Source organism: Ochlerotatus camptorhynchus, unplaced genomic scaffold, assembly GCF_037179485.1.
Source record: "Ochlerotatus camptorhynchus isolate MF236.1 unplaced genomic scaffold, CSIRO-AGI_Acam_v1.1 ptg000240l, whole genome shotgun sequence".
Lineage (NCBI taxonomy): Eukaryota > Metazoa > Arthropoda > Insecta > Diptera > Culicidae > Ochlerotatus > Ochlerotatus camptorhynchus.
Genome location: NW_027040730.1, coordinates 1,025,971 through 1,042,770, shown reverse-complemented (window position 1 = coordinate 1,042,770; position 16,800 = coordinate 1,025,971). Strand labels below are relative to the sequence as shown.

The following is a 16,800-nucleotide window of genomic DNA, read 5'->3' as shown; positions in this document are numbered from 1 at the left end:
TGCTTACATTTAAAATTCGGTGCCTTCCATCCACTATCATCCATCGACGTATCATACTGGATCACTATCCTCAAATCCCATTATATTCGTACTTTTTCTGCTAAACCTTACTAAGCAGTTTTTACCTGAATTGAATGCAGACAATGATCATTCAATGTTGACCATCAACATGGAGAAGATTGTAGTCGTAAAAATCCAAGTGGTTTAGCATCTCTGAGAATTGTCATTTAAATTATCATAACATCTCTAATAGAGTAATATGAAATAAGCTTTGTTTTTTTTTAACTCTTTATTTGCTCCAAATTCAAAATAAATTACATTTCATTTTAACCTAGGTGCTCCAGCTACTACAGTAACTTACCAGCCTTAATTTTTATGATATATATCTTGGCAATTCAGTATTTTAAACAGGTTTTTTTTTAAACCTTCATGTCAGTATAAAATAATCTTTGTTTTATTCCTGGTAATGCTCCTGGTTATGAAAACATTTTACATAGGTTTAGCCTTTCGACTGGAAAACGATAAAAAAATTGGTAGGCAACCAACTTTACAATTAGGGAATCCAAAAGCTGTCTTTAAACTTTGTACAGTTGCACAAAAAATCCATCCTCAGATTTCCTTGAGGTTCATTTCGAAATCTTTAGAACAATATAGTATGAGCTCATTTGAAATTCTTCTCTCAGAAGACCTCTGGAATTATTTTTAGAAATCTTCTTGACTTTTACTCAGAACACCAAGGAACTGAAATTCCATTAGAGTTTCAGAAGAATTTCTTCAGCATTATCCAGAAATTATTCCCGGAATGAGCTAGAAATTATCGGTACTCCCTTAAAATTTTCCCCCTTTGGAATTTCACTCAAAATTTATTTTTTTCGGAATTCTTTTCGGAATTATCTTGGAACTATCTGCCGGATTTACTAGAAATTATTCGCAGAATTTTCTTGAAATACTCCCCAGAAATCCTTTGGAACTGTCCTCAGAATTCAATATCATTGAGGTTCTTCTATGATTTTCTTTAGAACTCTCCTAAAAGCTCTGTTGAAATTCTTCTCAGAAGTCCACTGGAATTATATTTAGAACTCTTCATGATTTTTTTTCTCAGAACACCTTGGAACTTAATTTTTTTTAGAATTTCAGAAATTTTTTTTGGAATTCGCTTGAAATATTGCTTAAAAACCCCTTGGGAATATCACTCAAAATTTGATTTTCTCGGTATTCTTTTTGAAATTATCTTGAAACTATCTGCAAGATCCACTAGAAATTTTCCGCAGAATTTTCTTTGATTTCTCCCAGAAATATTTTGAAACTGAACTTTTTTTTTCTCAGAACACCTTTGAACTGAAATTCCCCTAAAGTTTCAGAAGAATTTCCTCTGTATTGTTCAGAAATTGTTCCCAGAATGAGCTTGAAATTATCCTCAACGTCCCTTTGGAATATCATTTAAAATTTGATTCTCTCGGTATACTTTCCGAAATTCGGTATTATTTTTGAAAAGTTGTTCGTTCATTCACCAAAACGTTGTAGTTTTTCTATCATAAATGTTCAATTAAGGTTGGCCCTTCCATTCACCAGAACTGTGCAATTTTTACATCCGGAATTTTTAATTCAACTTGCCCCTCCATGTCCGTGTAGCAGATTGTTCCAAATCTTACACCAGAAATTTGCTATACAAACTTGCCCCCAGAAAATTTTACACCAGAAAATTCCAATAATGCAAATTTTCCACCGTTCATGTTCAATAAAAATTGCTTCTCCAATCTTCTGGTTGGTGCAGATTTCCTTTTTCCATTTTCCACCAGACACTTTCAATATAAGCTTGCTTCTCCTAACATCAGAATGTTGCAGGTTTTACACCAAATAAAGCGTGCCACTTTTTCAGATTTTTCACCATACATTTTCAGTAAAGCAGCTTTCATCCAATCATCCGAATGGTGCAAATTTCACACCAGATTTTTTTTATATTTATAATCGAAATTTTTAGCGCGATTCAATTTTTTCACCAGAGTTATTGATTTGGATTAGTCCCTCCATGCACCACCTTGATGATATTTTTACACCAGAAATATTCAACAAAAAGCATTTTCTTTAATTTACCATCACGAACCTTAAATTTACCTTCTTCTTCTAACCCTCCATGAACCACCTTGAAAAAAAAAATGTACACAAGATTATTTTTTTTGTATGCACTTAACTAAAAAATTTCATTGAAGTTTTGCCCTTCATGCACCTTTGTTGTGCAATTTTCAGTCACCATCTCAAAGGAATTGACGCAATAAAAGATTCTCAGTGCCCTTATATTATGAAATGAATTTATTTTACCTTCAAATCAAGTTATCAAGAAATTAAGTTATTTTATATCATAATTTTGTAAATGTACAATTCCCCATCTTGCCCCATCTTGCCCCACCCTGTGCACGTCAATGCTGAGAAAGCCATACAAAATAAATCTCCCACGTAGCAGTCGGACAAAGTCATAAAAATAAAAAAATAACGCTAACTATAGCGGTGCTGGTGGTCTAGTGGTAAGCGTGATTACCTCTCACCCCAGCAGGCCTGGGTTCAATCCCAGTCGGCGCTGCCGGGATGTTCTGAGGCATATCAAGGGAAGTAAAGCGGTTGGTCCCCGGCTTATGAGTTGATGGGTTGATAGGTAGGGTCCAGGTGTGGGAGCTGCCTCTCTGACGTCGGTAGCATTGGTGCTCAGCACGGAAAACAAGATCGACGGAAAACAAATCAAGGAAAAAAAAACGCTAACTAACGTCAACTTTGGCCAATTAATGCTGATACAGGAATATACGCAGCAGTTAGTCTATATTGAAAGAGCTGGTGTGAATCTCGCTTAAAACTCTTTTATATACTAGTTATGGCGATTTGAAATTTTCTGTCGTTTGCAGGTTCAGGATTGACCAATTATTACCATCATGTTTCAAGTCTGATGCTTAAGAGTCTCATTTATGGCCACAAGCTTTTTTTTTAAACATTTTTTAACGTAAGATACGTGTTTTAAATATATTAAATCACAATAAGAATATTTCAAAAAATTCTTTGAACAGTAAAACTGAAAAATCATCGAACTGTTCATCAAACGTTCAGATGTTGAGATATCGGTAAAATTTCACAGAAATCTGTGAAATAATCTTAGTGTGAAAACGGTTTAGCAAATTTGCAAATAATGCTGTCAATTGAGGTTATTATCATTCATTATCCAAAGCCTTCTACTCACATTGCTGGGACTTATGTAAAACTCAGGGGGGATTAACTGAAATTATGATGAGTGTAAAAAACTGGATAACTAAGTACAAAAATACCTAATGAAACAAAGCTTCCAAAATTCTATCAAAAATCCAAACAAACGAAAGCAAAGAATCATCTCTGTGGTGAAAAAGATAAAGTACATTTTCCTCCCTAGTTCCTCCCATCCATTTTAGTGTTTCATCGCTCTTCAAAGCCGGAAAACTGAAAATGATGAGCAAAGACGAAAGAAGAGCATCAACAATCATGACAAAGATCAAACGACTGTGAATGAGTGGTGTTTTACACGGTGGCATATTCATAATACGCTGCGAGCAATACTGCCGTTGATCATTTCGTCACTCGGCAGTTTGGTTTTTTATTTGTGTGCGCTTCCATATTGTGGCGGTCTTTTTCATTCCGATCTGTTATGGTTCTTGTTATTTTTACGTTTTAATGAGAAATTACGAAAATAAACAAAGCGTACGATATGAATGGGTGGTGTATGTGAGCATGAGATGTGCAATCAGCTCCCCAGGATCATGCCGTTAAATAGAGAAATTATTTAATTAGTTTAGTTGGCCTGCTTCCGGTTGGAACCATTGTCGCTTTAACAGTTAACTATGATCTGATCAGCATTCGAAAAAAAAATGGCTGACGTATTTGCTTTGTAATTGTTCTGGTAATTGAGGAATTAGCATCTGATCAAAATGTTCACATCATATTCAGCATACATTGGTTTCGTTGCTTAAATTGTCAGTTCTATCTCCATTATCGTCATCAGATACCATCGTGGTGCAAACACCAGCAAGGGGTTATCTATAATCAACGTCGCGATTTCAGACCCTTCTCTCCTATAGACACTCACAGTAATAGACCTGCCAATCTGCGTTGATGTATACAAACGAACTGTCGTATGGAAAATGTTCGTTTTGGATACATGACGGCACTGTGCATTAGCAGGGCTATTACTATTATTACTCTCCCTCTCTACGGACAACCGTTCATACAATTTAAAAAACCGTAGAGGACCGTAGAGACTCGCAAAACCCCCATTCTCGTAAGGGACCCTGCATACATTACGTAGCATTCTACGAGGGTTCGGCTGGGTATGCAAAATTTGTGACAACTTGTGACAAGGGGAGTGGAGGTTTGTTTCATATGTTGAACTACCAATACAAAATACTAGCATATTTTGTTATAATTTCTTATAAATAATCAATTTACGTTAATACATTTAAATCTCAATCTACACTGATAGGCAAAATAAAGTGCCCACCCCATCATTTTTTGAATTTCTCTCATTTATTTGGTTCAAATTAAAGTAAATACACTGTAGTATTTTTTATATCTTATTCTTTATATTCTTTTTAAGTTTCACTTATAGAATACCAGATAAAAAGAAGAGACTGACTCGAAGAAAAAAAAATCAAAATGGGTGTAAAAAAGAACAGTGACAAAAAAAAGTGCCCACTGCATTTTAACTCCAGAAAACATAAAATAAAGTAAAAGAATACCAGCCTAATAGTTAATGTGTCCTCCTTTGGCCTTCAGGACCAGCTGCAGGCGCTTCGGCATGCTCTCCACTAGATTCTTCAGGTGCTGTGGATCTAGTTCTTCCCAGGCGCGCTCCAGGGCTTCAAAATAGTTATTTTTATTGGTAACACCAGTTTTGTCAACCCTGGCATCGAGAATCGCCCACAAATTCTCGATGGGGTTGAGGTCCGGGCTTTGTGGAGGCCATTCCAGTGGTTTAATTCGACATGACCGGAAGAAAGACTTAGTCTTCTTGGCAGTATGCTTCGGATCGTTGTCCTGCTGGAATACGAATTTCTCCTCAAGGCCCGTCTGGATCAGCGAAACTTCCAGATTTTCCCGCAGGATGTCGATGTAGGAATCTGCCGTCATTATCCCGTCGATTTTCACCAGGCTTCCCACTCCACCCCACGAAAAGCACCCCCAGACCATCACATTTCCTCCTCCATGCTTCACCGTGCCTTGTATGTGGCGCTCCTGAAGCTCCTCACCCGATCTACACCACACACGAACCCGTCGCTTCCGGTTGAACAGTTCGAATTTTGATTCGTCCGTCCAGAGAACCGTTTTCCAGAACTCTAGGGGCTTATCAGCATGCTCCTTAGCAAACTTAAGCCGTTTGACTTTGTTTGCCTTGCTGATAAATGGGCGCTTCCGAGCAACTTTGCTGTTCAACCCCTGTGCTACGAGACGGCGACGAACAGTTCGACTGGAAACTGTTAGCTGAAGAGCCTCCTGGATCTCGCGGACAGTTACCTTCGGGTTCTTCTTCACTTCACGCATGATCTTGGTGTCCGTTCTCGCATCCGTTTTGCGCATCCTGCCTCTGCCAGGGCGATCCACCACTGATCCGAACGATTTCATTTTCTGCAGAATTTTCCCGACCGCTGTTTTGCTGATATTGTACTTCCTAGCGACAGACCGGTGCGATTCACCGTTTTGCACATCACGAACAACCAATTTTCGGATACACACGGGAATTGCTTTCGAAATCACTACGTCCTCCATTTTTTTCAACTGATTCAAATGCGATCACGTGTACAAATGCACCAGTTCCACCCGTTTGCTTCAATACATGTCAAACTTTCAAAACAAAAACAATCGAGGGGTTTTCCGATGGAAACTTATCGAAAACATACCGATTTTTGAAGTGGGCACTTTTTTTTGTCACTGTTTTCTTTTTCAATCCAAATTGATTTTCTTTTACTTCAAGTAAAACTTTATATTTTCAGTATTCCATAGGTGTAACTTTAAAAGAATAATAAAGGTAAGACATCGAAACAGACTACGGTGTGTTTATTTGAATTTGAACCAAATAAATGAGAGAAATTTCAAAAATGATGGGGTGGGCACTTTATTTTGCCTATCAGTGTATATCAAACCGTACCATCATTCAAACAACTTATAATAGGGCTGCAACGTCTGTTGTCATTAGATTTAAAGTGGTTTTGTTGACTAAACTAGGTGTCACTGAATTCAGATTACTAAAACAAGAACTTTCGTCAAATTTTCAACGACTTCCAATGCAATTGCTAATATTTAGGCTCAACTAAGAAACTTATTTTGGTATTTTTGCATTAAACACGCTTCGCACAAGGATTCCTATGATTAGTATTCTAAAGCATATTTACTATAATTGACTGGAATGCTATTTGAAGAGATGATCAATTTCACCCCATACCAACATTTTTTAATATGAAATTCAAAAATTTACTAACATTAAACATCCAAAATGTTAAGTAATTATGTAGAACGATTGAGCCCTCATAGCTACTGGATTTAATACCATTAGTTGGTGAATGTCTTTTTTTTGTAGAATTACTCAGAAGAATGTCAAGGTTCGATTACAGGCTCGCAAAATAGATAAATGGATTCCAACCCGCATTTTGTTGGCAACCTATGCCTAGTCGGTGTCTAGCAACACTGTCAATGTAATTAAGATGTGTTCTGCTCGAATGGCTCTGGCTTTAACAGATCCTTCGTCTCCAAACTAGCCAGTCCGCTCCTCTCTTATCCTTGACACATTCTATTTAAAACCATACAAGCAATATGTTGCGTCAACTGTCATTTTAAGGTAACTTAGTAGAATCCATAAAGCTAACTCTGCAATTGACAAATATATTCACACAAAGTTAGTTGTTGCGGTGCGGTTGTAACGGAGTAATTTGTAGGTAGTAATAATACTGACAGCTATCATGTATCTATTTTAACTTTTTTATTCTAATTGCTTAAGGAAAACTATTTGGGAATGAATAGCTCTCCAATCAAAATTCAGAATAGGAAAAGCATGACAATGAGGATTCATGACAAAGAGATGGCTTTTTTTTAAGAACATAATCAAGGAGCCCCAAACAACGAGAATATTCTGTGTGTAGAACAGTATGTACAAGGGGATTGCAGTTTTTAGATTTTCCCGGACATCACATTTCAATGTTCAAACATTCATTCATAAGTTTTAAATCAAGTATCGTATAAAGATAATAGTAAAATGATCAAGAAATTAACTCAGCATTAAATTAGTAAATAAAATATGGAAAATGTATTCCTCTAAAATTATCACGTTGGAGAAAAAATGCAAAGGAAAGTTGTAATCCCAATTTTCTGAGTAATGCAAATTTCCAATCTTAAATTGGATAAAATTTCTGACCGGAATCTTTTACCATTTTTGAGTTACGCCCGGAAAACTTACGGCCGCTTAAACGCCACTGAAGCAGTATGGGAGTTCAGGTGGACAATAATCGAAAATTGATTTCGATTTCTGATTTGATTTGTGCCTGTCAATCGGTAGTGGACTATTCAACAGAGAAACCCCAAGAACAACAGTTCTCTAAACCATGTACTATTCGAAATACAGGCAATAAAGTCGGACGATTTTTGTAAAAATCAATAAATAATTAAATCTTTTTATTATGTTGAATAGATGTTTTCCTTTGTTTGAAGATGGTCTTGTAAGCTTTGGCAGTTTTGTATAGACTGATTGTACTTGAGCATTATTTTTTTAATGCAGAATACCGTGTATATTTTCCCAAGAAAGATTTATTTTTCCCTACAACTTTGTTGCAGACGTCATTTTGATTTGAAGTGACGTTATTGTGTTACGACTAAAATATTTCAAAAGCATCATTTGAGCAAATGTCAAAAGCGTCATTGATTCAAAAATCGAATTTTAGCACATGTGGAATCCGTGGTCATTCGATTAGTGGCGTCACCTTCTTTCAGGCGTATTGTGAGTACCACGAAGTGAGGGTTTGGTTCCCGCTCCAGCCGGAGGGGATTTTTTGCATACGGGAAATGTGTGGTCTACTTTGTGTTGTTACAACACGTCCGTTGTCTAGGTTAAGTGTTTAGTCTGTGCAAGATCTGACTGAAGACAGTGTCAATTGTCCTTTTTTTCTTTTTCTTTTTCTATCAAGCGATTATGCAAAGTTTCATGAACATCGGAGGCGCTCGAGTCTCATTTGAATCCTTAAGAATATCAAACAATGGACAACTCAACACAAAACTCTGAATGAATTCTGAATTTAGTGAAGTATACAAGATATACAAGATATTCAAGAAATGCACACAAGGCACAAATATTTAAATATTCTGCACATGATGAAAATTTATAATTTTTGTTTTTTAAGAAGCATATAGGGGAAATGGATGTAATGTTGGCCTAAATGCCCATAATTTGGGCTCATACATAAATTCAGCAATCGACTAAATTTTCAATAACGACTTAAAAACATTCATTGTACATCCCAATGACGCGTTCATCTAGATAAAATTGATAAATAGCAGGATTTTAGCGATTAGCCCAATTTTAGATATATAAAATTAGATCAATAGGTCAACATTAGAGCCATTTCCCCTAGTAATCTAGATATGTGCGTGACGGGCTACAAAGGTACCCAGCTCCCATTTACAAGGCTGTTACAACAGGCGTTGGTTTCGCGATTTTCGCGGATTTGTCATGGATTTGTGATTTCAGTCGCGAAAATCGCGAAAACATTAAATGATGTGGCGAAAATCGCGAAGGGAGTGATGTGCTATCACAAAAATTTCGGAATTAATTTTAACCTTTGTGTCCCGTGCTGTTATAAATTTTGTTGTTCATCTTGTATCAATTAAAATGGGGAAGATCATTTAGTTGAGAGTAGGCGAAAAGCTAATATGATATAAGCAATAAGCTTGAAATGCCACGTAGTAGTAATAAAAATGGAATTCTAAACAATGAAAACAGTTTTTTTAATTGTCGCGGGTTTAGTACTTGAAGTTGCAGATTTCTTTTGAGAAATCGCTGATTTTGCGAATCAAATTTTTGTTTTCCGTCGATCTTGTTTTCCGTGCTGAGCACCAATGCTACCGACGCCAGGGAGGCAGCTCCCATATCTGAACCCTACGTATCGACCCATCAACTCATGAATCGGGAATCAACGGATTTACTTCCCTTCCCCTGAAGGAAGGCGTGATCAGAGATGTTATGCCTCAGAACATTTGAACCCAGGCCAGCTGGGGTCAGAGGTATCACGCTTACCACTACACCACCGGTGCCTCTGGAGAAAATCTTGTATCAGCCCTGCATTTGAATAACATGGTGTAGAAAAAAGTGAGGGGTTAAATCTAGACCAACAATTGAAATTGGCGGAACAACCAAACGTAAACAATGGCTTTAAACGCAAATTCCTCGAGAATCAAAGTACATCCAATTAATCTAACTCCATCATCCGATACAGTAAACTTCATTTATCAAATGGCAATGTTAGGGTGCGTGGAAGTGTTTTGGTTCTCTAGAATGTTTAAAGTCATTGTTTACGTTAGGCTGTTCCTCCTATTTTAATTGTTGTCTAGAAATGTGCTTTGAGTTTTCAAATATTTTCAAAAATTAATTAAATCAATTTAATTTAATTTAATTGTCGTCAATCTTGTTTGCAGATCGTTTTTTATATTGATTATCTTATATGCTGATTCACTTTAACTCACTCCGCTTATATGATTTACTCTTATTTATTTTTTTTAATTGATGCTTTACCTCAGCATTTTGAGGTTGGATTTTATTTTAAACCTTGAACAATGAAAGATCTTTTACTTGAAAAAAAAAATCTTAAATATACATTAGGGTAATGCAAAATGTGTAATTTTCGCTCCACAGTGTTTAAACGGTTAGATTTCAAACCGGGTCCTGATCAGCCTTGAGCTCATTTGAAGTTTATATGGAAATTACTAAGGGAAAACCAAACTTTTTGTTCATTTTCATCTAGCCTTTTTTCGTATTACTTATTCTTATAGGAAGTTTTCATAGTAATTTCCGCATTTACTTCAAATGGTTTGTGCCAAGTCAGTTTCTTAACAGATTCTTCTTGTTTTTTAGTAAACATTAGTTTTTCTTTGATTCATTATTGTAATTTTTATCAAATATATTAGACTATTTGTTTTATTTCCTACCCGTTATACCTCGCATGATTCACTACCCCAACACTATCTTATCAGTTTATGATTTCATTCATCTCTTTCAGGACCTGCTTGAAGCCCGAATAGCTGAGCTAGAAGATGCCTTACTTCGACTGCAAGATAGAGTAAACCAAGTGAGTATCCCAAATATCGAAAGCTTCCGCTTACAAGAAAACGTAGATCTGGGTGGTCTTATCCACAAACATAAGCGAAAAACGACTTCCTCATCAAAGGAAACTAAATCTCACTAGATTTACTGTTAATCCACCAGTTTGGCCTTCGATTACGCAGCTTTGGGCAAAAGTATTTATGTTTATGATTTGATTTGACACTTTGAAGAACTTTACCAACACGTAATCCGAATAGAATGTGGGCTTACTAGTTCGGGAAATTTGGGGGGAAACGAACAGAAGAACCCAATAAAAATCGATTTGAAGCCCTTGCGTGAAACGCCACTTGCACTACGAAGAACATTTGCTGCCACTTTCCAGCCGTTTCCCCTTTTACTGTCATTGGGAAAACCCATTGCCAAGTTGGATGAAGAAAAGGGGACGTGTCAGAGCAAGACGAAGGATATCGCACGGGGAAAAGTCCCCAATAGTTCTCCCCTTTTTTTACGGTTTGGTCGGACGCAAGCGAGTGACCTTTCAAGTGGAAAATAGGGATGGTAAAATGAGCTTCGAAGTTATTTTCTTCTTTTTCCTTCTGCGATGAAGATTGTTCACTTTAACACTGATTTACTTTGGTAATTGAATACAGTTGAGCTGCTGGGATTTTTATTTTACTTATCCGTAAATCTACAGGATACATTGAAGCAAAGGAGTAAGGATCAGTGGTGCAAAATACAGAGCCAGCGTTTAAACTTTGTGTTGTTTTGAGTTTCTGTAAATATTGAAATGCCGGTTGTTAGGTTATCTGTGAATTTAAAGAATTTCAATCGACTTTGATTTTAAGGTATCATCATTCCGTTTCTCAAGTAAGTGAAAGAGTTTGATTGTTGCATTATTCATTGAAAACATCAATTCAAACGAGCAGGATTACATTGATTACAAACATCCTCGTACGGACTGTTCCTTTAGACGTAAACCAACAAATTAATTGACCAGTACTTCCGATCCATCCAATGAATAAATAACTACTGCCAGGCTCGTTTCAGCTCGTTTTTCAGGAATGATATATGTGTTTCTATGCTATAAAGTTATACACAACTGGTCTTCCTGGAACCATAAAACATCCTCCATCTATCTGCTGTGCTGATCATGTTGTTTTGAGGGGGACAATGCACAGTGGTCCAGAAGTCGTATTTAGGTGGAATAAATAGTTTCAAAATATGAAAGCTCCAAGTGATGATGGAATTTTCTATATCCTCATAAAAAAAACTGCCAAAAAGTACCTTATCTTTCTTGTTAAAATAATTTAACAGATACTTCCATTTGGAATACTTTTCTGATAAATGGAAAAATGCAAAAGTTGTTCCAATTTATAAGCCGGATAAAAATCCAGCTGAAGCTTCTAGCTATCGTCCAATAAGTTTGCTTTCTTCAATAAGTAAACTCTTTGAAAAGATAAATTTGAATAGAATGATGCTTCACTTCAAAATAAACACATTTTTTTCAGATGAGCAGTTTGGATTTTGCCATGGACATTCAAATATTCATCACTTTTAAAAATTAACCAAGTTAATTTGATCAAACAAATCTGAAGGCTGTTCAAGTGGAGTTGCTCTTCTGGACATTGAAAAAGCATTCGACAGTGTTTGGCATGAAAATTTGATTGCCAAATTGAAAAAGATTAATTTTTCATTCTATATCATGAAATTAGTTTAAAATTATATAACTGACAGAACTCTACAGGTAAATTATCAGAATTCCTTATATAATCGACTACCTGTTCGAGCAGGAGTTCCACAAAGTAGCATTTATACACAGCAAAAAAAGTTGTTGAATATTACATCGAAACTGCTGCAACCAGGTCAATCCATCGGTTGTGTAATATCACATTGTACGATGTACATGGATTTTGCGAACAAAATTACATCCATTGATGTAATATTGTATCTGCTTTTTGCTATTACACCATTATTTCATACATCAGCTTGAATTACGTTGATCGATATTACATTTTTTTTTGCTGTGTAGGACTATATTGTATAACATTTTCACTTCAGATCTCCTTGATTTGCCTCAGGGCTGCCACAAACATTTGTTCGCCGATGACACAGGCATTTCCGCTAATGGAAGAAGTCTTCGTGTTATTTGCAGAAGACTGCAGAAATGTGTAGATAGCTTCACTTCATGTTTACAGAAACGGAAGATTACTCCCAACGCTTCCAAAACTCAACTTATAATATTCCTACACAAGCCTAGAGTAAAACCTAGTAACCGTCGCATAGTCACTATTAACGGAGTTCCAATTTCTTGCTCAAGTCAAGTGAAATATCTTGAATGAGAACTTGACCAATTAACGCAACAAACAACAACAAAAATTAACTTTTAAAATCACGTTGAAGGCATTCATTCCAAATGTAACATATATTTAAAATGATTGTATCCTCTTATAAACAGGAAATCCAAACTTTGCCTGAAGAATAAACTTCTGATATTTACACAAGTTTTTAGACCGGCCATGCTTTATGCTGCGCTAATATGGTCTAGTTGTTGCACTACCAGGAAAAAAAGCACTTCAAAGGATTCAGAGCAAAGTTTCCTTCCTGTTACAGTACAACCGAGGTACATAGCATTTCTAAGCTCAGACATATTTTTCAACAAAAATCGTTTATAACTTTATAACCCGAAGACACTATATTCCTAAAACTAATGTGGCGCAAACAATTTATTCCACCTAGATACAACTTCTGAACCATAGTGCAATGACGACAGAGGAGGTCGATTTCATTCCAACCGATTTTCTGTCTTTGTTATTGTTTTTTTTTTTCTAAAACATACTAACCACATCGTTATCATCATCTTTTCGGTGAGCAATATTGGTATTCGCAACTGCTTGTGCAAAGAATGTTGAATCACCATGCTTAAAAATTCAGAAACTGATACATTATTTGATTTGAGCCTTTGCATCATATTACACTTTCATTCGTTACATTCGTAAAAATTGCAGTTCCCTCGAGGGCGACCGTTGATGAATTTTGTAAAAGGGAAGATTTTGGCTAACCTTTTCGGTGGGTTGCTCTTGTTTTAGGTTCATTTCAGAGATAGAATAACAGTGAAATGATATTTGGGACCAGGGCATGGGAAGCAGATAAAATCATGTTTTATGTTGAGAAACATTATCCGCATACTGACTGGTTATGATGTCCTCTCCTAGGCAAGTGCAAAAGGCGACCCTACCGGAAATTTATGTTTGGACTTGACCGACGTTGGTTTTGCTATCACTGTCGTACGAACCATTAATAGATGCACAGGGTATTAATTTTGCGGAGAATGTTGGAATCAAACGGAATATGATTTGGTCGCTTTTTGGCAAGCATCGACGAATAATAGATTATTAGCGGTGACATATTTAAATATTATTTTAAAGTACACAGCTTGCTTTTAAAGCCATTTTTTGAGTACATTAATAATGAACGTAGATGAACGAGCATTTCAATGCAATTTTAACGTACAGTATTGAAAGTTTAGGCACGATACAAGAAAAGTGTGGTCATTTACAGAATTGCACATTTTTTGTATGATTCTTTATATATATTTTTATTGCTCAAATATTTATGTCCATATGCACTCAAGAATATAATGGTAGAACGCTTCAATATTTCAGTAAATACATAATCCACTAAATATGCAAGAGGGTTGTTTCAGGAAATGCTACACCTTAAGCATACAAGGGGGAAACATTTTCGGCAACATTAAAAACTAATTAATCTTTTCTAAATCATTCTGCTTGAATGAAATTCTATACGCCCGTTGGCTGACCCTTTTTAGCACGTTTTGTCATCTGCCCTTTCATCTTGGGGGAATTATGTTGTTCAATGCTTATATCCTATAATTATGATCTATATGTATGAGTGGGAATTAACTGTAATCTATTTTGAAACTTACACTGAAGGATGGTGGAATCATAAGGAACTTTTCCGTATATCGGACGCCAGTTGAGAGTTTTTAAAGTGAAATAATTTTATCACTTCCATAGTTTTCAATACGTAGCTAGTTGTGGATCATATTAATGCCACTTCTCCATTCGCAAGCATACCGAGTTCAAAGGCAGCCAAGTGTGTTTTATGGCTCAACACTTGCCGAAAGAAAAAGCGTCATTCACGCAAGCTTTATAAGTGTAGTCAAGTCAAGGGCGTGGAAATTACATTTACTGTAATAATTGATTCAGTGGTGAGCGATAGGGTATGTCAACTAACCTGTCAAAGTTTTTCTAGTTTGATTAAAGGAAGCTTAGCAGTGTTTTGCATCACATAAATGTAATCGATGTTTCATCGCCATTGTTAGTGATTTTGATGAATAATTGATGATATTGATAAAGTAATTGCTTTGATTTCTGGTAGTACCTTAATGTTTCACAATGTTTTATTTTAATACAGAGGCTGCCCACCAGTGTACATAATAATAAGGCAAAATAATTGAATTCACCAAGCCCCCATACTTTACTGTTGGTTTCGGCAAGCAAGCCATTCCAAGTACCAGCCTGCTATGTTCAACCGCACTGGTACACTGCGTGCGTTGGCATGGATGCATGGAGGCGGAGAAGAAGGACTCTCATTCTTGGTTACTTCGTGTGTTTACGCATTCTTACTTCATAAAGCATGCTTTGGTTTAATGGAAGTGTAAATGAGATCGAATAAAAGGAACACGTGCGTATAAAATTTCAATGAGCGTTTCATGTGGCCCCTTCTGTGCTGTTTTGAATGGGTAGGTACAGAAAAAGGGATCGAAAAACACTTTGGAGTAAGCAAGGCAATGTTGGGCTTCTGCAAAACTGTTCTTGTAACACTTGCGCCAATGTAAGGGAAATTGAAAGTGAGATTACATAATCGAAACATAATTGCTCTGAATTGCAAGTGCCCATGAGTGACAGGAATATTAGGAAAACAAAGGGCAGGGAACCTCTCTTGAATGCTACATGAGTATGTGTGCACTACCCAAATAACAATTCAAGCAGTAGGAACAAAAGCTGACTATTGGTTAATTTAAGGTGTACAGAGCTGATTTACACAACGTTGAATATTTAGTTGATTAGTAGTGCCTAAAGCGAATTGTACCCCCATAATTAATCCTCATTAAGTTAGCTGATCTAAAGTAATACGTAGATTTGCCGGCATTTTAGTTTTAGAGCTCAACTTTTTGGCTCAGCTCTGGTACTATCTCCGGTCCCAAGCTAATCGATGCACCCCTCGAAACATAGGAAAATCCACGAACCCCAAATTTTATCTGTCAAACTTTCATAGCGATCCAAAACAAACATTATACATGGAATTTATACTAGAATGGGGTAAGTTAATCGATTTTCTTGGGACCAACAGGCTAGTCAAGTAGTGAGCCAATATAAAATCGTTAGTTTCGGATTGATTGTTGGATAAACGTAGAAAAAGGGATTCGCTATGAGCGCTTCTTTTGTTTTGAGAACAATGAGCGTAAATATTCATACAATGCGCTCTAATAGAATTAATTTTATAGCTAATGAACTAACGCATCGGAACAAATATATTATTGATTTGTGCACGGTGAAATCATTGATATTATTGATCTTTTCTGATCGATAGAACGGAAATGGGCGATTACGACGAAGTAGCGTTCTACCCTATTTTTCAACTTACATTTGACGAGCTTCAACTTAACTATCATACCTTTTGCCACACATATGCTTAAGTTGTCCAGTAGGTATGGTTGATGCCTGTACATCAGAGACTGCCGGTACGAATGCCGAAATGCAAATGTAATTTTAGACTAATAGTATCAATATAAATATTTAAATCTAATGAGTCAACATCAAGGTAAAGCTGTCCCCTAAAAAATATAAGAGATGAAGCGGACTTCCATGAAATTTTTCTAATAAAACTAGAAGGCTGAACAAAGTTGAAAAGGACGGTTATTGAATGCCTTAAAAGACATAAAATTTATATAACTGTTAAGCTTTCGGATGAATAAAATCACCATATTAAGATGTGATACAGAAAATTTAAATGGAAAGTTTGGCGAACTACTCAACAATCAACATATTGCATCCTGGCGAGAAACTCACTCACGGAAATGATAGTCCATATTTTACTTTCCTATTTTGTGGCACCGTGTCCGTCCTTCAAAATAAACGCACAAACAATTTATCGATTTTCAAACCATTCCTTCGGATGGACGTCCCAATGATTTATGGCCGCTGTTTTTGTGTTAGAGTTGAATGAGAATGGAAAGCATACCCAATTGCAAATAACGCAAATATAAGGGTGAAATTTCTTTCAGGGTGCCATCTATTATCATGGGGCTATCACCATTGTTTTGGTAGTATGTATTTTCGTTGTCAGTAGTTGGTGTTCACCGAAAGGAAAACCACGAAGCAACCAAAACTGTGTGTAGAGCACTGCTGAATGAAGAAAAAACATTTTACAGTTATTTATACATGCGTGTGCTACATGTTCCTGATATA

General features: G+C 36.2%; 1 protein-coding gene across 3 annotated transcripts in view; it reads left to right on the top strand.

Moving 5' to 3' along the window:
- The window catches only part of LOC135704438 (uncharacterized), a 175,008-nt gene that overhangs the window by 134,501 nt on the left and 23,707 nt on the right, over positions 1–16,800 (top strand). For 2 of the 3 annotated variants that reach the window (XM_065225901.1, XM_065225903.1), the window contains one exon: positions 10,266–10,334. The exons of the other annotated variant lie outside the window; for it this stretch is intronic. In XM_065225901.1, coding sequence (XP_065081973.1) covers positions 10,266–10,334 — 69 coding nt within the window. The remainder of the gene's footprint in view (positions 1–10,265; positions 10,335–16,800) is intronic. 3 annotated transcript variants of the gene reach the window in all.